General features: G+C 36.7%; 1 protein-coding gene across 1 annotated transcript in view; it reads left to right on the top strand.

Moving 5' to 3' along the window:
* The first annotated feature begins 5,023 nt into the window (after positions 1-5,023).
* The window catches only part of LOC118762651 (protein FAM227B-like), a 110,287-nt gene continuing 90,086 nt past the window's right edge, over positions 5,024-25,224 (top strand). Inside the window, exons 1-2 of the mRNA XM_036501572.1 lie at positions 5,024-5,156; positions 24,538-24,732. Of these exons, the coding sequence (XP_036357465.1) occupies positions 24,544-24,732 (189 nt within the window). The 5' untranslated portion in view covers positions 5,024-5,156; positions 24,538-24,543. The remainder of the gene's footprint in view (positions 5,157-24,537; positions 24,733-25,224) is intronic.

Genomic DNA, 25,224 nt, shown 5'->3' with positions numbered 1-25,224 from the left:
TAATGTTTTACATTATCCCTATCTGGTAATCTGACTATTAACATACAATAATGTAGCTGTTCCATGATAGTTGGACACATCTGTCATAACAGGTGGGTAGTTTAATCAATACCTATTAGACAACTGAGCAAATTCAAGAGATGTATACACCTTCCTATTTGCTACATGTATGAATTCAGAATATTTAATTATTTATTTACTCGCAGTATCGCCCAGCGTTGCTCGGGTTTGTAAGGGAAATAACTATATAAGCATTTTTAGAGATGTAAAGTATAATAGCCATCTCAATATGGCTAACCAAAAAGGGGGGGGGGTTACTGTAGCTTTTTACATTCTGAGATTTAATAATACATTTTTAGAGAGTTACTTCCCTTATATAATAGCAAAAAAATGCATTAAAAATGATGGTAAATTTTTTTTAAATCGTAGATGTGCGCTAGTACCCAGAAGGGCTCGATATGAATCACGACTATAAGATACCCGCTTTTGGTTAAACTGCACCGCAAAATGTGGTGGTAGTTAGGAATCTAGATCGTAGGAGACAGACAGCACACAACCTCACTTTTATATATAAAGATTATCAGCACAATTTGTGAACAATAGCATTGTTGGTTATAAGTTTCCAGCAGGTAAATCATTGGTTCGCTGTATTTCTAATGGCAAGACAGGTAAACATGTGTCACTTGATTTTGGTTTCTCATCAATGCATATTACAGAAGTTAAACATATACATATAGGTGCAGGAGTGTCTGTGTGGTAAGTAGCTTGCTAACCAACCACATGGTTCCGGGTTCAGTCCCACTGCGTGGCATCTTGGGCAAGTGTCTTCTGCTATAGCCCCGGGCCGACCAATGCCTTGTGAGTGGATTTGGTAGACAGAAACTGAAAGAAGCCTGTCGTATATATGTATATATATATTTATATGTATGTGTGTGTGTTTGTGTGTCTGTGTTTGTCCCCCTAGCATTGCTTGACAACCAATGCTGGTGTGTTTACGTCCCCGTCACTTAGCGGTTCGGCAAAAAGAGACCGATAGAATAAGTACTAGGCTTACAAAGAATAAGTCCCGGGGTTGATTTGTTTGACTAAAGGCAGTGCTCCAGCATGGCCGCAGTCAAAATGACTGAAATAAGTAAAAGAGAATACTCACAATGGGCTTCTATAATTTTTATCTCCCAAATTGTAATCACAATCTAGTGAACCTGAAACTATGGAAGAAGAAATCTTCTCAAGGTGCTGTGTAGTGAGATTGAGCTATATAGATGTGAAACAAACTTCTTAACACAGTCATGGAATGAGTTTTTTTTAGACATTTGAAGAATTATTACTAGCTATTCACCACTTTTTGGTAGTTTAAGACCACTGTCCTAAAATGACATTCAAGAACAGCAACTGTGTCCTGGCTTCAGAAAGAGTGTATTGAGAAGTATTTGAAAACCATTACCATCACCAGTCACTATAAAGAGCCACAGATAGAGAACCAACAAAGGTGTTTCTGTATAGTTGCATGCTCTGCTAGAAATATTAACAAAATTTTCTTCAAATCATATTCTATCTTCTTTTTAAAAAAGGAAGGACATCTTTTATAATGTAGTTTCAGATACATGATGCTTGCAAAAAAAAAAAAAAAATAGCAGGATGGTCATGGCTGACACATTTATTGATGTTAAATCTGTTCAATCAGAGCTGACTGAGGGCTAAACAGACAAACTATCACCATCTCTGTAATTTAGAAGTTAATAAAAGATAGGGTTCCTGTAGATCAGGACTACTTCTTTGTTATATTGACAGTTCCTGGGTGTGAGTCTAAGTCCGTGGTTTTGAGGTGCCAGTGATGAGAAAGATGCAATTTGCTATTTCTTAAAGTTTGTAGAGAATAGTCTAGTCTTGTGTTCTTGAGTAACAGAGGCGGAGTTCAGTCTAATTTTACTGAGTATTAAGTGATAAGTGGAATCTATACATTTGTAAAGTTAAGATTCATGTGGAGTTGATATGAGATATTAGAATTCATATCATGACTTGGCTGTACTGGTTGGGTAGTGGAGATGGTGACAGCAGTAGTATTAAGGATAATGATGACAATGACAACCATAATAACTATGTGGGAGACAGAAAGATATGTTAAGCACTTGCATCTAAATAGCTAATTGCTCCTATATTGTGTAAAATAAAGAACAGCAAATAGGAAAGTGCTTTGCAATTGTTTCAAGTGATCATTTCTTGTTACACTTAAATTACAAGCAAAGCAAGTTAATACATTAATATCATCATCATCATCTTCGTTTAGCGTCTGCTTTCCATGCTAGCATGGGTTGGACGGTTCAACTGGGGTCTGGGAAGCCCGAAGGCTGCACCAGGCCAGTCAGATCTGGCAGAGTTTCTACAGCTGGATGCCCTTCCTAACGCCAACCACTCCGTGAGTGTAGTGGGTGCTTTTAATATGCCACCGACACAGGTGCCAGATGAGGCTGGCGAACGGCCACGCTCGGATGATGTTTTTTACGTGCCACCGGCATGGAGGCAAGGCGAGGCTGGCACAGCCACGATCGGATGGTGTTTATTACGTGCCCACAGCATGGAGGTCATTGTCATCATAACAGAGAATTCCATTCTGCCCTATCTACATCAGTTGATTTGGTAAGATGTTTTCTATTTAAGCATATAATCATTTTGTTTTGGCAATCATCTTGGAAAAGCTTTCTGAATGCAGTGACACACAAACAGATGAGCAATTGAAAATAACAGTAAAAAAGGTTAAGAAAATTGGTAACCAATATATGGAATTATGAAGAGGCACATATGATCTAACAGCCTTCAATCAAGGGAAAGTACAATATAGGCTCCATTTACGGCTAGTTGTTTCCACTGAAGCAATATAGACTTTATCTACAGTTGGTTATAACTATAGTAATACATCAGAAACCTTTGGCTGATTATAATTTAACACAATCTCCAGCTGGTTGTAATTATAAAATTACAGCTCCACCTAAAATAGTTATAATTATTGTAATACAGCCTCTATCTTCAGTTGGTTATGATTACAGTAACAATTGAGATTCCATTTATAATTGGTTACTACCAAGTTAAAGTACAGCCTCTCTCAACAGTATGCTATAGCCATAATAGTATAACTTTGCACCATAGATGGTTGTAACCAAAGCAACACTGCAGCTCCCATTTAAATTTGATGATAATTATGTTAACATAACCTCCAATCACAGCTGGCAATAGTCCAATACAATTCATTGTATTAGGTTGTTTCACATGAAATGTCGTATTTGAAAGGTAACAATAAAATGTTTCAGAAGTGTTAGTCTTTAATTATGATATTGGACATGACAATGCTTCTGAAAGAATAGTTTCAATTGGTACCATATCCTACATTGTACTGAATGAACTGCATAACAGAGTTTTTGATTCCTCATAAAGGAAATATGTAAAGGTACAGTAAATATAATACAAAGGAAATAGCAAGAAACACAAAGAATGAAATAACACTCTGAAATATACATACATTCTAATGCATATACCGTAAATCCTCGAGTATAATCTGCATTTTTTCCCCAAAATTGCTGGTGCATACTATATACGAGGTTAAAAATGAAAAATATTTTCTAAGCATTGTCCGAGTCTCTATTTGCTGTCCAGCAATGTTTATTCAGACGCATTTTGTGATGTCAGGCACGAAAATACCTTAAGCTAAGCCTGAAAGCAATGAAGTCATAAACAAATCATCCATAACTTGCAGTAAGCAACATTTATTAAAATAAAAGTATTCAGAACACAGAATAACATGCAACAAACACAATTTGCAAACTAATATTTTCAATGGAGGTAATTAATTGGTTAAAATTGCCGAAATGCTCGGATTTTCAGACGAAATATCTTACAAACTATAGAATTTTCTCAATAAAGCCAAGAGAAAAAGATGTTTTATAAACACATTCTACCAGTATACGAAGTTTAAAACTTTTTAGTTACCTAGAAATTATGTTAAAAACTGCCGTTCAAAAGGAAAAGATCCTAATTGTAATCTGTTTGATAAAATTGAGTATCACAAACTTTCGTTATTGAATATTCGCTACAAGAAATGTATTATTTTTCGGGGTTGGGGGGAGGCCGAAATCACGTGATCTGGTAGTCCTTGTGGCGGAAGCAGCTTATTCACTGAAAAACTATGAGTTTTATCTCTTGGTAAATATTGGAGTATGAGTATTCTAACGCAACAATCCACAAGTGGGGAATAGTTTACCTTTGGGTAATCAATACTGCGTCCTGTCGCTCTGTTTATTTTTAAAACATTCAATATCCTCAAAATCATAATTTTTTTTAGAAAACTGGGAGTAAGGGAGGAATTGAAATTTTGAATTTTTTTTCATATCTTAGCAATATCGTATTGTCCGTTGTCAAAAACAAAGGAATAAAGAAAATTTAGATGTATGTGTGTGTGCAGGAATTATCGGTGGGTTAATGGATGACTTCGTCTGTCAAGATTTTTATAAAATAAAATTCAAGTATACATTAACAGACACATGACTCGAACCATGTATATTATCTTTATATATAAAAGTGAGGTTGTGTGCTGTCTGTCTCCTACGATTTAGATTCCTAACTACTCCCACATTTTGCTGTGCAGTGTAACCAAAACCGGGTATCTTATAGTCGTGATTCATATCGAGCCCTTCTGGGTATTATTTACCATCAATTTTTCCCATTTTAATGCATTTTTGGCATATATAAGAGAAGTAACTCTCTAAAAATTTATTATTAAATGTCAGAACGTAAAAAGCTACAGTAACCCCCCCCCCCTTTGTGGTTAGCCATATTGAGATGGCTATTATACTTTACATCTCTAAAAATGCTTATATAGTTATTTCCCTTACAAACCCGAGCAACGCCGGGCGATACTGCTAGTATCTTATAATATACATATTATATCTATCGTATATTGGGCAACCAAATGATACCTTGGCGTCTCAGAATGATTTAGCTCAGCTGAAGACATCAACTAAGTTGACTACAGCTGCGTTCTTAGCAACTTTTGTAAACAAATGTTACAAGAACACAAAATCAACAAATAAACAGAAGGAAAAATAATATGCTGGGATGAAAGAAATTTAAAGAAATAATCAAATTGCTAAAGTATTATTAAAACAGTAAGATTCTTTTCTATTTCTTTACACACTGATATGCAAAAAAGAAAACCAAAGAACTTCTGAATTTCTACATCATAGTGAAGCAGTGTACTTAGTGTATATGTCATTTATTGTCCATAAGCCATCTTCAATTTTTAAATCCACACGTCTTTCACTATGGCTAGTTTCAAACCTATCTTAAGAAATAAGTTTAACTAAATCTGTAACTGAGAAAGTATAATACTCATAATATATTTCATAGTCTTTCGAAAATTGTAAGTCTATCAAGCACTAATTCTCAATTTTTCTTCTTTACTACTCAGTGAATTTACTCCTTAGTCTACATACAGGATGTCTACCATTCAAATCTTGGTAGAATTTTTCGGATCTTTTCGGTTTGAACGGCAGTTTTTAACAATTTCTAGGTAACTAAAAAATGTTTTCGTATACTGGTAGAATGTGTTTATAAAACATCTTTTTCTTTTGGCTTTATTGAATACTCATAATATATTTCATAGTCTTTCGAAAGCAGACAACTAAAGAGTATTTTTTCTGAAATTTTTCGTATACCAGTAAGTGTGCACCCCACATACTTTTATTTCTTCATAACATTCAGAAAAAAATGTGGACGAAGTCAGGAAAATTTCTTTAGAAAATTGTAAGTCTATCAAGCACTAATTCTCAATTTTTCTTCTTACTACTCAGTGAATTTACTCCTTAGTCTACATACAGGATGTCTACCATTCAAATCTTGGTAGAATTTTTCGGATCTTTTCGGTTTGAACGGCAGTTTTTAACATAATTTCCACGTAACTAAAAAATTTTAAACTTCGTATACTGGTAGAATGTGTTTATAAAACATCTTTTTCTCTTGGCTTTATTGAGAAAATTCTATAGTTTGTAAGATATTTGTTGTTTTTTTTCTTCCATTTCTGCAATTTCAACCAATCAATGACGTCCATTGAGGTAAAAAAAAAAACGGCACTGTCATGCTTTTAGTTGTCAGAAGTGAAAGTAGTCAACTTCGTGTATTTACGTCAGGTTTATACCTTCGTTAATTTACGCCGTTAATTTACGCCGTTTATTTACGTACCACCCTAACAGCGTGGTTTATAAAACAATTGAAGTTCAGTTTAAAGTTTATAAATAAATACATTTCATTCCATGTTCTGTTTAAACTTTATAAATAAATATATTCTTGCATTATTCATTATTGTTTTTAAAAAAGAAATCACACCAAATCTGCACAAATGACCACCACCAACCCCGATCACATAAAACAATCATACACACGTGTGTGTGTGTGTGTGTGTATATGTGGCTATATGTCTGACTAATGTGTGTGTGTCTGTATTTATTGTATGTGTGTATAAGTAGTTATATGCTTATATTATCCATTATAGTAATATTTGTCTGTTGAAATCCGTTTTAAGGCGGTCAATAGTTTAATTATGTACATATAACAGCGCGGTGGTACGTAAATAAACGAAGGTATAAACTTGACGTAAATACACGAAGTTGACTACTTTCACTTCTGACAACTAAAAGCATGACAGTGCCAAAAAAACATTCTATGCCGTATGAATATGTCCCTCGTTTAAGAAACAGATTGGGTTTATTTATATTTGTGAAGAAAAAAAGATACCCTGCCCCTAACCCTAAAACAGATTGAAATGCAATAGATCGATACTAGGGTCATAATTATGGGTGACAATTTCATATGACACCGCTAGAAAAAACTGCCGTTCGAACCGAAAAGATCCAATTTCTTTTGCTTAGAACTGTGGGATTTATAATTTCCTCACCATTCTTACATATTTTAATATGCAATGGGCGGCTTTCGGAGCATGCCTACAGAAGTGTTTCCCCACTTCATAACTTTCACAAAAATCGATATATTCTAATGAACATTTCTACAAACATATTTCATACGCTGTAGAATCCAATTATACCGGTATTTTTCTGTGGAAAACTCTTTCCGAAGAAGAGAAATTTCGGAAAATCCGCACGAGCCGGCTTTGTTTCCTCATAACTTTCAGTAAAATTGGTATATATATTTTTTTTGGGTGAAAACTACAAATAACTTTTAGGGCAATCGTTTTGAGTCTCAGAAATGCCATTCGCCACTTGTCATCCGTTCGTTAGTTTCCGTGAAAAGTTTTATTTATTTACTTTTGACGTGTCGAAGAGAAGCTGATGGGTGTAGGTCTGTGTGTGCGAGCGTGTTCTGTTTTATGTATTTGTATTCATTCACACACGGATTTTACATATACAAATGAAGCGGGTAAGAACCCTAGCCGCATTCACACACATCCATAACTTGCACATAAAATGCAACACTGTTTTTGTTATCGTGCGTGGGCGGCGTTAATGAACATGTTACGCATTATTTTAATGTGTTAAATTTATCTTTTTAATATATACTAGGAGTATCGCCCGGCGTTGCTTGGATTTGTAAGGAAAATAACTATATAAGTATTTTTTGAGAGTTATAACCAAAAAATAGCAAAAAAATGCATTAAAAATGGGGAAAAAATGATGGTAAATTTTTTAAAAAATCGTTGACTCATCGTAGACATTTTTAGAGAGTTACTTCCCTTATATAATAGCGAAAAAATGCATTAAAATGGAAAAAATTGATGGTAATTTTTTTTTTAAATCGTAGACTCATCATAGACGCGCGCTAATACCCAGAAGGGCTCAATATGAATCACGACTATAAGATATTCGGTTTTGGTTAAACTGCACCGCAAAATGTGGGAGTAGTTAGGAATCTAAATCGTAGGAGACAGACAGCACACAACCTCACTTTTATATATAAAGATTATACATAAATTACATAGCTATATAAGAATCAGAACTTGTGATCCGTTTACCTCTTCCACTTAGACATGTGTGTTTACAGTTGACAACGAGTGCTTTCAAATTCTGATTGGATAAAAATTTTTCGCGGATAGTAACGAAAATAATGGCATTTCTGAGACTCAAAATATGTAAGATTACAATTATATCGGAATTGGATCTGGGATAAATAAATAAAAAAAAACCAAAAAATGGTGTGCACGCATAGATAAAAACTGATTCAAATCACAAATTTCAAGTTTCATTTTTTTTGTTTCCCACTCCTGAAATTCTCAAATTTCGACTTTCTCTTCTATTTGTTAATCTATATTTTAAAATGTGGAGAGTCAGAATCTGCCATTTGTTCCTGTTTTTAATTTCCAATAATTTTTGAAGTCCAAATCGAAAAATCTAAAGAAATTCGTGCATGCACAGTCATTAGACTGATTGAAGCACACCATGTAAACGGTCATAACTTCTTTTTTGGATATTTTTTGTAAATGTTTTTGGATTTTGTGTTTTACAAACTGTATCTTGTACAATTTTGCAAGAAAGAAATTTTTGTAATTGAAATTTTTAACACCACTCCCCATAAACTTTCCAAATTTGAACTTCTTTCCATAAAAAAATTTCTTTTAATCAATGTTTTTTTCTTGCTGTTTGTTTCTTTTTCATTTCAAAATAAAAATTGAAAAAGTTGAGTTTTAATTTCACATATGAACACATTTTTATTTGATACACACCGAGTGAGTCCATTCATGCGTTAGGTAAAAAGATCCTAAATTTACTAACAGAGAAGTATGCTGTTAAAACAGATTATTTTTTTACATACCTTTTTTTTTAAATCACTGGATAAATGCCAGCAAAGTGTTGTTTAAAATGTCTTGTAATTCGCCCTAAAATACATTTAAATCATAACTTGATTGTAAGATAAAGCAATATGTCTGTACTAAAATTATTTTAACATATTCTCAATAGACAATCAAGTGAATAGTATTGGCGGGAAAATTCGAAGAAAGACATTGTTAAGAAAAGATTGATTCTGATACCACTCCTATTGAGAGTATCACAATTGAATTGGGATTTGGAAGTACATATTTCACCTGAAAGTTACAAGCAACACGTTTTATTATTATTTCATAATTTATCTTCAAAATGTATTCTCCAAGAATTGATTTGTGGAATCAATTGCAAGGAGATTCTTTTTTTCTAATGTTTGAAAGAAAACAAATTAAAAGAAAAATGTGTTTACTGTTACCAGATAACAATACAGCCGTTCAAGCATGCAATGGACGGAGTTTGGTATTGTTGCGACTGTAAAAAGCTGTATCAATCAGAAATACCTTTAATAGAAAGACATCAGTTGATGGTATTTACATTTTTGTTTTTGTGAAATGCCAATGACCAGTTGCTTGTATATAAGCAGTATTAGTAAGGACAGCCATTCAGTGATATGAATAATGGTGAGAGAAATATGTGCAGAAGTTGATCAGCGATTAAAAAAAAATTAGGTGGCCCTATTGACATATTGTAAAGTTGGCAGAATTGCGAAAAGTTTCAGGTTATTCGATTTGACAATATCCAGTAAAAAGGTTACTTGCAACTTGTTTCTAATAGGAAGGTAGAAAAACTAGAAATGGCTATCATTAAAAATGTGGAAGCAAGTTCAACAATTTTCACAGATATGTAGCCCAGTTGTAACAGTCTTTAGAAACTGAGATATCTCCATGCCATCAACCATTCCCGTAATTTCGTAGATCCCATTAGTGGGACATAGAGGCAGGGCACAGATAAAATGTAGACTGAAATATAAATGTGGATGAGGTGGTGCGCTATGATTTTTATTGTGAAGTGCGATAAATGTCAGACATTTTGAAATTTATCTGCAGTTGTTTAATAAAGGTATATAAAGAAATGTTAATTTGTCTTAATTAATCAAATACTAAATGTGATCGACTCAACAAAATGTTGGGTCGAGTTCAAACAAGCCGTAACCTCGCAGCGCATAAGAAAATCGATTTTTTTCAATTTTGTTAATATCCATTAACTTTCTTAAATTTGGTCAAAATTGCAAATACTTTATGTTAAGTTTCATAGCATAATAATAATACTAGCTGGACCCGTGAAAAATTCACAGAAAACAAAAAATGTCAGCATCTGTGAACAGTATACAAATGCAATACACGTCATTGATTGGTTGAAATTACCGAAATACGACAACTTTAACACGAAATAACTTTGAAAATATAAACTTTTCCCAACAACACTAAGAGTAAAAGATGTTTTATATGACACATTCTACCAGTGTCTGAAGTTTGAAAATGTTTAATTACAAAAAATTAATTTCTCGATCTGCCGTTCAAAGGGAAAAGATCCGTGAAGGATACGAAAGAAGACAATATTATTCTCCTTTGACCTGATACCATGTCTGGTTACATGCAACATAGGGGACACTAATAAAACTATCCATTGTCCAGCCAGCAGCCACATGATACAAAGACCATCAGATGAACTTCCATTGTCTATTCAATGATATTTGGGTTGACCAGTGGCCACAATAGAAAATACCCAATGTGACACACACACTAGGACTGAACACAGAGTGAGCTTTTTAAGCATTTGCCCAAAATTGATTTCACATCACTAAACTATTAACTGTTTCTAAGACCTGTTATATTAAAAGGGGAAGGCTTGTTAGTTACATCGACCCCACTTCATTATTTCACTGACCCTGAATAGATGAAAGGTAAAGTTGACTCAGCAGGTTTTAAACTTGGATTGTAAAGATCCGCAACGTATTTTGTCCAACACATGATTCTACCAATCCCCCTGCCGTAATAAGTGTTTTCTAATTTAGGCGTAAAGCCCAGTTATAGTGGCGGTAGGGGATTAGATGGTGAAATTGGTCCCTGCTATTTCATTGCTTTTTTTTTATATTTCATCATCTTGACTGGGACTTTATTTTAAGAAACAGAATGAATACTGCAAGGCATTTCCTGACATTTGATGATTTTGAACCCCCCCCCCCCCCCGCCCCCTCGCCTTACTTAAAACAAAGTTTCAAATTGTTGCACAAGGCCAGCAATTTTAGGAAGGGAAAGTAGGAGATTAGTCATTTATTTATACATACTGGTCAAGCACTACTTGACCCAACAAAATGTTGAGTCCAGCTCAAACGTGTCTTGACTATAATTCCGTAACCTCACTGCACATTAGAAATACCGATTTTTAAATTTCCATTAACTTTCTTAAACTTTGTTAAAATATTCATTGTATTATAACTTTATTTTCATATAAGATTTATAGCATCATAATTATAATGAGCACTCAGCGCAAACCTCCACCAAGGCAACATCCATGTCCTCTCAACGATTAACCGGAAATCTTTATATATAAAAGTGAAGTTGTGTGTCTGTCTCCTACGATTTAGATTCCTAACTACTCCCACATTTTGCGGTGCAGTTTAACCAAAACCGGGTATCTTATAGTCGTGATTCATATCAAGCCCCTCTGGGTATTAGCCCGAGTCTACGATTTTAAAAAGAATTTACCATCATTTTTTCCCATTTTTAATGCATCTTTTGCTATTATATAAGGGAAGTAACTCTCTAAAAACGTATTTTAAATCTCAGAACGTAAAAAGCTACAGTAACCCCCCCCCCTTTGTGGTTAGCCATATTGAGATGGCTATTATACTTTACATCTCTAAAAATGCTTATATAGTTATTTCCCTTACAAACCCGAGCAACGCCGGGCGATACTGCTAGTGATTTTTAAAATGAGAATATCTGAAATAAACTCGACTGCTCTCATAAACAAGAATACTAAAAATGAACCCGACCTTTCTCAAAAATTAAGCTTTAAAAAACCGGAAAAATAATCCAGAATCCTTGTCTGGTACCTAATTGATCCCAATGGTAGACTTTCTAACTAGAAAGGGTATGGCCTGGTCAGCCTGTAATGACATGCATAAGATCTGGTCATCAAATCTAAGTAGAGACTTCAAACTTGAAATCTTCAAAGCCACAGTCGAACCAATTCTACTATATGGCTCAGAAACCTGGACGTTATCAAAGAAGCTTGAGAGGCGGTTGGATGGAACCTACACTCGCCTCCTTATGGGAGCTCAAAATCTCTCGTGGAAGCGCCATCCAACCAAAATGCAAATATATGGGAAACTATCACCTGTGTCCACCCATAATTATGACCCTACAGTGATGGAGGGGTACAAAAAAATGATAATCTTCTTGTTTTGTGTGCGTTTTTCTTTCAATTTTTTTCTAATACTTTTTTCTTCCTGCCGTTATAAAATGAATTAACTACATATTTATTATATAAAGAACAGATAATCTCAGGTGTTAACGTTACACTGCCGGAACTTCTTGTTGACAAACAACAGCAGTAATTGTATTCACCTCAATAGACGTCATTGATTGGTTGAAATTGCTGAAATATGAGAAATTTAACAACAAATAGCTTACAAATTACAGAATTTTCTCAAGAACGCCAAGAGAAATAGATGTTTTATGTGACACATTCTATCAGTATACGAAGTTTAAAAGTGTTTAGTTACAAAAAATTATTTTTTAAATCTGCTGGTCAAAGTGAAAAGATCCAAAAATTGTTGAGGATAAATTAGATTTAATATTGTTACTGAATATGTTAGTGTTATTTAATTTGTGGACGGTTTTGCTGCCGTTTGTTTATGTAGTTTGATTTCTTTATCCATCAGTTTCTACTAAAATAGAGACTCAAGTAAAATTAAAAATAGAGAAATGAAAAATAAAATTTTTGAAACAGCAATGCTGCCATAACTTAAGTGGTTTCAAGGGAGATAATCAGAGAAAGACTTGAAAGTCAACGTAAGATCGTAATACTCAATGTAAAGTAAATATAACAAATAATCCAGGATCCTTGTCTAATACTGGATCAATCTCAAAATCTAATCAGTTCATGCCAGTCATGAGGCCAAACATCCCTGAAAATTTCATCTGAATCCATCCAGCAATTCTTGAGATATCTTGTCCACAAACAAACAAACAAACAAACACAACTGAAACAATACATTCGCCTTCGCTAAGGGGAAAGTAATTATCGGTGCCTAATCTTTTTAACATAATTTTCTCAAGAACCTTTTCATATTCACATTGCAGTTTTCTTTTTAATCTTACTTATCCTCTCCCCCTTTGTATGCTTGATTACTCTCTCCTACTTATTCTCCTCCCCTTCTCAGTCGTCCCCTCTTTATATATTTATCTTTCTATGTCTCTCTCTCACTCTTCCTCTTTCTATGTTTACTCTCTTTTCAATTTATTCTCCTTCCCTCTCTGTCAGTTCTCTATCAATCCTCCCTCTATCCACGAGTTCTCCCCACTCTCTCTATATATCTTTCTGTTTGTTTGTCTCTGTTTTACTCTTACTTATCCTCTCCCACTCTTCTTCTTTCTATGTTTGTTTACTCCCTCTTGTACTTATTCTCCTCCCCTTTCTATCAGTCATTTCCTCTTTATATTTCTACCTGTTTCTCTCTCTTTCTGTCTCTTCTATTTGCTTTTCCTTCTCCCACTGTTTCTCTTTCTGTGTTTGTTTACTCTCTTTTCCACTTATTCTCCTTCTATTAATCCTTTTTCAGTCCTCCTGTCTATCTATGAGCAGTCCCTTTTCTATGTCTCTGTTTCTATCTCTCCCTTTCTCTCTGTCTTTTTATTTGCATTTCCCTCTTACACTCTACTGCTGTAATTTCCGCTCTTTCTCTCTTACACTTCCTCTATCTCCGGAACATGATTCACTATCCTTTCTTTCCTGTCTACCTATTCCTCTCTCTCTCACAATGCTAGAGAAGTTAACCTGCCCACTGGGTCCTGTCTTCTTTCCGGTGATCATAGCCAGGTCAGATTTAATTTACACTATGTCTGAATTCCCATTAATTCCTTTTCACTGGGCTCAAGGGTAACCTGGATAGCATAAACAGAGGCTGGTACAGGTCACTTTACCTGTTAGAAATAGCAACCAAATTACCCTCAAATCACTTCCTACTCTCTCTTACAAAAGACACTTTTGATGATGTATTTCTAAACTTACTATATCAGAAATACAGGATGATTGGTTAAGCTGAAACATCTTTGATCGTAGGTCTGCTAGCTCAGGAGTGGTCTGATTATTTAATCAGATATTTTTTATCATCATCATCATCATCATTTAGCGTCCGTTTTTCCATGCTAGCATGGGTTGGACGGTTCAACTGGGGTCTGGGAAGCCAGAAGGCTGCATCAGGCCCAGTCTGATCTGGCAGTGTTTCTATGGCTGGATGCCCTTTCTAACGCCAACCACTCCATGAATGTAGTGGGTGCTTTTTACGTGCCACCCGCACAGGTGCCAGACGGGGCTGGCAAACGTCCACGGACGGATGGTGCTTTTTACGTGCCGTGATGGTCTTTCCCCCCATAGAAACCAACAATCACCTCAACGTGGTATGGGAATGAACCAGAAATTTGGCTAACGATGGCAATGGTACTTGAATGATAATCTACATAATAAATGATATATTATAATCTTAACAAGGAATTTAGATGGAAAAAATTTCCTGTTTTACAGAAAAGAGGTTCAACAAAATGTTCAAACTTTTCTAAAAAAATTGTTTTACAGAAAAAGTTTGATAAAATGTTGAGCCTTCAAAAGTTGGACACTATAATTGAAAAAAAAATTTTTAATTTAATTGGCATTTTGTTGTACTTTTTGAAATGTTCATCTCATCAGCAAACAAATCTTATTTTTAAAGGGTATGGAGAATAGCACCACTTCAGTCCCCTTTTATTAACAAATGAAGATTAACTCTCTTACACTTTACTCTTTTACTTGTTTCAGTCATTTGACTGCGGCCATGCTGGAGCACCGCCTTTAGTCGAGCAACTCGACCCTGGGACTTATTCTTTTTGTAAGCCCAGTACTTATTCTATCGGTCTCTTTTTGCCGAACCGCTAAGTGATGGGGACGTAAACACACCAGCATCGGTTGTCAAGCAATGCTAGGGGAACAAACACAGACACACAAACACACACACATACATATATATATATACATATATACGACAAGCTTCTTTCAGTTTCCATCTACCAAATCCACTCACAAGGCATTGGTCGGCCCGGGGCTATAGCAGAAGATACCTGCCCAAGATGCCACGCAGTGGGACTGAACCCAGAGCCATGTGGTTGGTTAGCAAGCTACTTACCACACAGCCACTCCTGCTATATCATTTCTTTTAGAAGCACAAGTAGATGCATTTGATGGGGGTTAAGGATGGAAGAAGATAAATAAGGAATGGAGGAGAGGAGAAACATGAAACAGAGGTAGTTCTAAGAAGACTGGATAATGAGCTATTCAAAGAGGTAAATGATGGAATGAAGAAAAAAGGAAAAGAAACAGAGAGAGAAGAGGCATGAAAGAGGTCTGGGAAGAAGGATAATGACCCGTTTATTATGTAGATTGAAAAGTGGAATGGAAGAGAGAGAAGGAAGAGAAGAGTTTATTATTAAAACCATTTTTTTTCAAGAAGTGCAACAAAATGCCAATTAGAATTTTAAAAGTTTTTTGATTCTAGTTTCTAAATTTTGAAGGCTCAACATTTTAATAAACCTTTTTCTGTAAAACAAGAATTTTTTCCATTTAAATGTATTTCTATGATCTTTTCCAATTATAAATATTCGTTTTCCCACCAAATCTTGCTGGCTATGTCTCTGGTTCCACATGGCCACTCCTGGTGTTTCTGCATTCCTGTCACCCTCATTAAAAAACAAATGTTAATATAGGTTACAAATTGCTTACAAAACATTTTATTCAGCACATTGCTGGGATCTATCCACAGTGGTTTAGAAAAAGATATGTAAAAAGTAATTTATTTGAGCAGCATACTTTTCTGTTAGTAAGGAAGGAAGCACTCCGTTGGTTATGACGATGAGGGTTCCGGTTGATCCGATCAGCGGAACAGCCTGCTCGTGAAATTAACGTGTAAGTGGCTGAGCACTCCACAGACACGTGTACCCTTAATGTAGTTCTCGGGGATATTCAGCGTGACAAAGAGAGTGACAAGGCCGGCCCTTTGAAATACAGGTACAACAGAAACAGGAAGTAAGAGTGAGAGAGAAAGTTGTGGTGAAAGAGTACAGCAGGGATCACCACCATCCCTGCCGGAGCCTCGTGGAGCTTTAGGTGTTTTCGCTCAATAAACACTCACAACGCCCGGTCTGTTAGTAAATATCGTTTTTCTTATACACACACATGTAGTCGCTTGGTGTGGATAAAAAAAAATGTGCTCTGCTATTGGATGAATCAATAAAGTAAATATAGATAATTTTTCTTTAATATTCATAAATAATTGTAGTTTATTTAGTAAAGTTTATTTTCCAACATAACATGGCAGTCCTGCATAGGACTATGTTACTACTTTTTAACTCCAGGAAAACATCTTTTCCAGCTGGTTATTAAAACCTGATCTGTGTCTGAAACATACAGTAAGTGAGGGGGCTTACTACTCCCTCCTAGCCGTTAGCAGTACCAGTAGACCAATAGTTTCTGGGCAATTTCCCATCTTCAGTGCTGGACAATCACCTGGCTAGAGACAGCAGCCACCCGACCTTACTCACAGTATATACTTATTGAAGTGACTGACAGTCACTGATCTTATAAGGAGAAAAACAACTAGTTTTAAATCTCTGAATGAGTTCTATGTAGTAACAGTACCACGTAGTAAGGTTTATGTGCCAACATAACGTGGCAGTCCTGCATAGGACTATGTTACTACTTTTTAACCCCAGGAAAACATCTTTTTCAGTTGGTTATCCACACATAATCTGTGTTCGAGACATACTGTATGTAAGGGAGCTTTAATTGTTTTTCTCACAAGATCAGTGACAGTCAGTCACTTCAATAAGTATAAACTGTGAGTAAGGTCAGGTAGCTGCTGTCTCTAGCCAGGTGGTTGTCCAACACTGAAGACAAAAAATTACCCAGAAACCATTGACCTGCAGGTACTGCTAATGGCTAGAAGGGAGCAGTAAGCTCCCTTATTTACAGTATGTCTCAGACACAGATCATGTATTGATAATCAGCTGGAAAAGATGTTTTCCTTGGGGTTAAAAACTAGTAACAGTGCTGGACAACCACCTGGCTAGAGACAGCAGCTACCTGACCTTACTCACAGTAAATACTTATTGAAGTGACTGACAGTCACTGATCTCATGAGAAAAAGTAGTAACATAGTCCTCTGCAGGACTGTCACATTATGTTGGCAAATAAACCTTACTACACGGTGGCAGGAGCAAAAGTTAACAAGGCCGAGTCCATCAGTTTGCTCCTTGGCACCTGGAGGAACAAGCCGATATCGTCCAGTGTCGTTGGACACTGCACAGATAGTTCTGTCAAGTTGCTTGGAGTTTGGTTTGGCCCAGACTCCCAGATGGAGAAGAATTGGAGCGAGTTAGTGGACAAGGTGGAGGCCATAGTACGGAAGTGGTCCAGAAGGCCTCTGTCCTTGAAGGGCTGGGTGGAGGTGGTGCAGGTGTTTATAGCATCTGTAATCACCTACCGCCTGTCCATTGTGCCTTGCTAAACAAGTTGGAACGACTCCTCTTCCGCTTTTTGTGGAAGGGAGGAAAGCCACTTGTGAGGCACTCTGTTTGCTGCCAGGAACCGTTAAAGGGTGAACTGGGAATGCCTTGGCTAATGATGTGTAGACATGCGTTGAGGCTGAGACATTTCTGGTGCCACCTGGAGGGTGGTAAGGTGTTGAGTCCGCTGGCGGAGGAGTTCTTGCCGCGACCAGCCTCTTTGGAGAGATTTAAACCCGGTTTCATTAAAAGACGCAATCTGACTTTATTGCAGAAGGAGTGCCATCAGGCACTCTGGCTGATCCATGAGACGGGCAAGGCCGGCAGCGGGAATACCACCTTGGTGTTCTGTAGAGGGCTGGTAGAGGCAAAAAACGATGATGTCCTAGGGGGAGCTCTGGGGTTCAATGAGAACCAACTTACCAACCTGTTCATAAAAACTTTCAGGCCAGGGTATTTGGACAACTTCCAAAAATCCTTGACCTGGCAGTGTTACAGGAATGCTTTACCTGTTCGTGATAAGTTATCCAGGCATGGAATGTCAGTGCCACCGATGTGTCCAAGATGTGGGGTGGACAAGGAAACTGTCCAGCACGCTTTTGTACAATGTCAGGAGCATCTAGGACAAGTACAGCTATCGGCTGGATCTATAATAAAGATGATACCGCCAACTGGACCCTCAAAGGAAGGTGAGGCTTGCTTTTACTGTACGGTTGCAGTACTGATAGAGTGTGTTTAGGTAACAAGAATGGAAGGTTCTGTGACAGGGTCCTTTGTCTCCGGCCCTGGTTTGCTATCTTACTTCAGATGCCATCAGAAGAGCAAGATGGGGTTGGAAAAGAGGACCATGCCACCGACTGAATATGAGCAACGATGGAAGGAAGTGATGAAAAAGGTGGATGCTAGTAACCCAGCTTAATCATCGAGGAAAGGAAATGCGAGCTGCTTGTCCTTCTAGGCTGCCGGGTTCATTTTTTTCTGTTTCATATTCTTTATTTCTTCTGTTTATGGTTTTTGTTTTTGAAAAAAAAAAGTTCTAGTGAAAAGTTTTAAAAGTAATTATTTTATTAAATTTTATATAAGTAAATTTTTATTATAATCATTCGAACTCTTCCAACATTTTGTATTTGTCTGTCTTGTAATGTACCCATTCTCTGTTTCGATCCGTAGTGATCTTAATAAAGGTAGCCAGGTAGTTATCCAGCACTGAAGACAGGAAATTATCCAGAAACTATTGGTTTGCTGGTACTGCTAATGGCTAGAAGGAAGCAGTGAGCTCTCTTACTTACAGTGTGTCTTGGACACAGATCATATGTCGATAACCAGCTGGAAAAAATGTTTCCCTGGAGTTAAAAAATAGTAACATAGTAACAGGACTGCTATGTTATGTTGGCAAATAAACTTTACTATATGGTACTGTTACGACATAGATCTCATTCAGAGATCTAAAACTAGTTGTTTTTCTCTCTGTACTTTATTTGCTGTTAGCATAATTTTTGCATTTAAAAAATTTTTTCTGCCTTCTGTTATGTAATTGTTCTGTAAGAGAATTAGTTATTTCTCCACAGTGCAATATGAAATCATCATCATCATCATTGTTTAACATCTATTTTCTATGCTGGCATGGGTTGGACAGTTTGACTGGGGATTGGAAAGCCAAGAGACTGCACCAGGCTCTAATATGATCTGGCGATGTTTCTGCAGCAGGTTGCCCTTCCTAACACCAACCCACTCCAAGAGTGTAGTGGGTGCTTTTTATGTGCCACTGGCATGGGAGCCAGTCAGATGGCACTGGCATCAGCCATGTTTGGATGGTACTTTTTATGTGCTACCTGCACAGGAGCCAGTCGAGGTGAGTGGGGGGGGGGGCTGGCATTGAGCATGTTTGGATGGTGCTTTTTACATGTCACCAGTACGGGGAGCCAGTCAGGCGGCACTGGAAACAACCCACGCATAAATGGTACTTATTGATTCTGTATAAATTTACTAAACCTAGAAAGTTTCACAATTTCTGCAGAGATGTAGATACTGGAAATTAAAACAGCTTCCACTTTTCCCTTTGTTGGTCAGATTCTATCTTTAGCAATAATATGACCTAAAAATATTAGGGATGAAACACTGAAAAGACATTTAATAGGATTAAGTACCATACCGTAGTATGATAACCTGGTAAAAAGCTGTTGAAAGTGGTCATGTTCTGTTTTGGAAGAACTGGCTACTAATAAATCACCAGTATAAGCAGAAGCAAAGTCTAAACCATAAGTAATTTTGTTGATGAATCTTTAAAGAGAATTAAATGAATTTTGAAGACCGAAAGGTATTCTCAAACTTTCAAATAATCCAAAAGACCTAGTGATAGCTATCTTATGATTGGATGGAAGCACTCCGTCGGTTACGACGACGAGGGTTCCGGTTGATCCGAATCAACGGAACAGCCTGCTCGTGAAATTAACGTGTAAGTGGCTGAGCACTCCACAGACACGTGTACCCTTAACGTAGTTCTCGGGGATATTCAGCGTGACACAGAGAGTGACAAGGCCGGCCCTTTGAAATACAGGTACAACAGAAACAGGAAGTAAGAGTGAGAGAAAGTTGTGGTGAAAGAGTACAGCAGGGATCACCACCATCCCCTGCCGGAGCCTCGTGGAGCTTTAGGTGTTTTCGCTCAATAAACATTCACAACGCCCGGTCTGGGAATCGAAACCGCGATCCTATGACCGCAAGTCCACTGCCCTAACCACTGGGCCATTGCGCCTCCTATCTTATGATTATCACTAGGTTCAACAAGTATTTGCTTATTAATTTTTGAACTAAGCCTATCTTGGAAATTACAGTGGTACCATACAAAGATAATGAAAAGTCGTGGATATGTGAAATGAGATATTTTGCTGCATCTTTTATGTGACATTCTTGTTGGCTGGAGTTGGAAATTGTCCTGTGTGTCAAAAACTTTGTGTATGGTGTGTTGGAGGTGGTTGTTTTCCATTCTTTAATTTTTGAAATTCAACTCTTGAAAAGTTTTCAGGTTTATGTTTGAACTAGCAGCATAGTCCAGCGTTGCCCGAGTATGTAAGAGCCCCTAGTAGGCAACGACTAATCCCGATCTAGTCCTTTCCCTCTAGGGAACGAAGGCACATGTGTAGGTTGCAATGTCTTCTCTTCACTCGAATACTTCTGTGTATACGATGTTCCTAGCTGTCCCTTTGGGCGATAAAATGGTCGAGTTGTGTCCCCTAGACAGAAAATGTGTTGCATATAAAAAGCTTAGATTCTCGACCCCATGTCGAATTTATCGATTTTTTTCAGAACTGGGGGAACTTTTCAAAATTTTCACTGCGTTAGTTTTGAATTATGACATTGGGCTATGTGTGTGTCAAGTTTCATCAGAATCGGTTGAAAGCCGTGGTCAGGGTGAGGGTACAACCTGACAGACACACAGACAGACAAACTGCCGTTTATATAGAGAGAGATGTCTGAGATAATGATTTTTCAAGTGTCTTTTCTGTTTGACTTACAGGTTGAACTTTCTTTATCAATTTTCTACACATGTTTTGCATTATGAAAAATCACATTTTCGTTCTATTGAAAAACTAAAAATAAAAGAATTTAGAAATTTTAGCCAATCAGATTCATTCATTCTCTTCAAGGCTGTCTTGAATGAGCCGTTTTTCTTGTTTTTCTTTTGATATGTGCATAAAGAAAAGTACAACTTGTTATATTTTGGGAAATCAATAATAAAACTGAAAATATTTAATGAAATAAAATGTAACAAAAGAAATAATGCTTGCAGTGAAGTTTTGCAATGTACTACAAATCCTAACCCTGATTCTAATTATTTGGTTGTTTCACATGAAATGTCCTATTTGAAAGGTAACAATAAAATGTTTCAGAAGTGTTAGAGACCTGATTTATTTAATCGAAGTATGATCCAGGTTCATTTATGACCTTTACCCAACTTTTCTCTATGTCATATATTCCATCTTTAAAACAAAAATTCATTTTTTGCTGTGATAAACTGTCTGAATGCTTCAATTACCTCTTCTCTATTTAAGAATGTTTTATTGCTTATGAAAAGCTCAAAAGGCTTAAATAAGTGATGAGAGATATCAGGGAAATAGGGAGGATGTTGCAACATCTCATAATTCAGGCTGTGCAACTTTTGGACCATAGCTTGAGGAGAGTGAGGATGTGTATTTGTCGTGAAGTAAAGTTGGGCCAGCTCTATTCACTAGTCTGGGTTGCTTATTTTTCAAATTCTCATGCATACAATCGATTTCCTGGTAATACGATGTTGCTGCTACCTTCTTCCTTATTGCAAAAATGAATAACGAATAACTGCCTTCACAGACCACCATACAGTGACCACTAACTTTTTAGGGTGCAATGGTGGGTTTGGGTAGTGTTTAGGTGACTCTCCTGCATCTAATCACTGTCCTGTTCTCCTGTTGTTGTCAAAGAGTATCCATTTCTCATTACAAGTAATGATTTGATGCAAAATTGGTCTTTTTCCAGCCGAGAAAGCAATAAGGAGCACACTTCGAGGTATCTGTTTTGTTTGAATTTCATTCAGCTGATGTGGACCAAACCTATCCATTTTCTTGACTTTTCCAATTTTTTACAGGTGTCCAAAAACAGTTGTGTGAGATGTTTGGAGTTCTGATGAAACAAAAACATAATAAGCATGATGCACCCCTTAAAATTGTCAGTACATGGCATTTTAGTGGAGGCGCAATGGCCCAGTGGTTAGGGCAGTGGACTCGCGGTCATAGGATCGTGGTTTCGATTCCCAGACCGGGCGTTGTGAGTGTTTATTGAGCGAAAACACCTAAAGCTCCACGAGGCTCCGGCAGGGGATGATGGTGATCCCTGCTGTACTCTTTCACCACAACTTTCTCTCACTCTTACTTCCTGTTTCTGTTGTACCTGTATTTTAAAGGTCCGGCCTTGTCACTCTCTGTGTCACGCTGAATATCCCCGAGAACTACGTTAAGGGTACACGTGTCTGTGGAGTGCTCAGCCACTTACACGTTAATTTCACGAGCAGGCTGTTCTGTTGATTCGGATCAACCGGAACCCTCATCGTCGTAACCGACGTAGTGCTTCCATCCCACATGGCATTTTAATTTGTTTACATTCATCATCATCATCAGCATCGTTTAATGCCCACTTTCCATGTTGGCATGGGTTGGATGGTTTGACTGAGGACTGGTAAGCCAGGAGGCGACACCAGGCTCCAATCTGATCTGGCAAGGTTTTTACAGCTGGATACCCTTCCTAACGCCAACCACTCCCAGAGTGTAGTGGGTATTTTTTATGTGCCACCAGCTTGGTAGCCAGTCAGAAGGCACTGGTATCGACCACACTCAAATGGTGCTTTTTATGTGCCACCAGCACAGGAGCCAGTCAAGTGGCACTAGCATCAACCAATGATAATGATAAAAATTTCCAATGATTTCAATCTTGTAACTTTTTATTTATCATTAATCTCCAAACCCAGCAAAGAAATGAATGTGGTTTTTGTAATTAGCATGCAAAACTACATCAGTGTAGAAAATTCAAAAGCCAATTGGTTACTCCAAGGTCAAACAGAACAAAATCTGTAAGCCCATTAATTTGTTTTCTTTCAGTTTCTTTCATTAAATATCTTCATCTTTAAATGTTTAGTACCATTCTTACTATTACTTTCTCAGCAAATAACAAGTTGTGATTTTTCTTATGTGTGTAACAAAAGTAAAAACATTGTATCTTCCATAACACTGACAACATTGTAGAAAATGGATGAATCTGATTGGCTAAAATTACCTGCAGGGTGATATTTTGAAGAGAGAAATGTTCTTGAAGCTACCTTCAAGTATATGTCCAAAATCTCAAGTGTGGAAACTGAAGAGATGCATCTATGGGTTGAAAGATACACCTCTGTCATGGTATAGGAAGATCACTCAAGTGCTGATCTAATAGTGAGTGTTTATGACAATGTTTTATTTCTCTGGCATGAGGCAAATAGGAAACTGCTGGTGATGTATGTTAAAGACTTTATAATGAATTGTTTGAGAAGGATATGAGCACAGTAGTGCTTTCACTTCTGTGATCTAGGAATTTCATGAAAAGAGGCATATTCAATTATTTAGGATTGAATGTTTATCCATGCCAGAGAAAGATTACTATAGATCAAGATTTATACACATCCATATCTCCAATGGAAAGGAAGGTAACAAAAGAAAAATGAGGAGTTAAGCGAAGAAGGGAAACTTGAATTAAAAAGGCTAACAGGTTAGATGATGTGATTATCTACACAAATTCGTCCAGATGTATTGTTTGATGTTTGAGCAACACTGGAAAGCTTCCCAAAGTAGGGATGCTGTTTGAAGTTAATACAGCCTTATCAAGGTTGAAATCTAAGGTAAGTTTTATATCTTTTCCAGCTTTGGGAAAACCTTCAGATCGGAAGATGGTTTTATCAAATTTGTTGAAAATAAAATGAAGATGGCTCTAATTTGTTGGTCATAAAAAAATGGATTGTGTAATTAAATGCCCACAAATTTCAGGGATTATTATACCCAGAGGAGCAGCTGATGCTGGTATCTTAGTAGCTGTTATGATTCAAGAGATTTTTCAGCTACCCAGATTGCCAGAAGTGCTCTGCAAAACTGATAACTCCTCACTTTGCAGAGACAAAAGTAGAATGGATCAGATATCATTAACAGATTTCAGATTGTCTAACAAAAGCAGGAGCTTCCTCTGAGATTTTGAGAGACATTATTGGACCAGTGATTATTGGACTTTCAAGTTCAGTATATCGCATTAACATATTGACTCAAAACCTGCTCTTTGATATAAGGTCCGTAGCTGTTGGAGAATGAACTCTGTGTTGTGTATTCATATAAAGTACATATGTATGAAAAGCTTTAAATATATGTTGATCACTATAAATAAACATTTTCCTCTTGTTCTTTATCCAGACCACAATGAAAGACTCTTTTACAAAGTTTCTTGAGGTTTTAGACACTCTTGAAGCACAAATGAAATTTCTTGAAGGTATCGAAAAAGCTAGACAGAAAAAGAGGGAAAGGGAGCTGAGACTTTGTCAGAGAGCTGTTAGTCTCCGAATCCGGAATCTGAATAATGTTGACGACTTTTTGAAATGGTTTGGTACAGTAATGTATCTTGCAACTTTTACATTTTTCCTTATTTTTTCCTTACTTTCTTTTCTTGTTGTTCTGCTGCTGCTGTTGTTGTTGTTGTTGTTGTGAGATTGACAAAATTGGTAGAATACAGATAAAAAATACTATACAGTAATTTGTTAGGTCTCTATACATTGTTTCAACTACCCCTGAGATCAACTTTGCCTCTTTGGGGGTCAATAAAATAAAGTACCTATCAAGTACTGCAACTAGTTTAATTAACTACCCACTTACTGGTATTTAGTTATGGCACTTTGCATTCTGAGTTTAAATCCTACTGAGGTCAACTTTGCCTCTTATTCCCCCAAGGTCAATAAATTAAAGTACCAGTCAAGTATTGGGGTCAATATAGTTAACTAAACCTTTTCCTTCAGAATTGTTGGCCTTGTGCCTAAATTGGAAATCATTATTATTATTATAGATATTATTGATCAGATAGTGGATTAGCAATATTACTAGAGTATC

The sequence above is a fragment of the Octopus sinensis genome, linkage group LG3, assembly GCF_006345805.1.
Source record: "Octopus sinensis linkage group LG3, ASM634580v1, whole genome shotgun sequence".
NCBI lineage: Eukaryota > Metazoa > Mollusca > Cephalopoda > Octopoda > Octopodidae > Octopus > Octopus sinensis.
The sequence above is the reverse complement of the archived record's forward strand: the minus strand, read 5'-3'. Positions and strand labels throughout refer to the sequence as shown.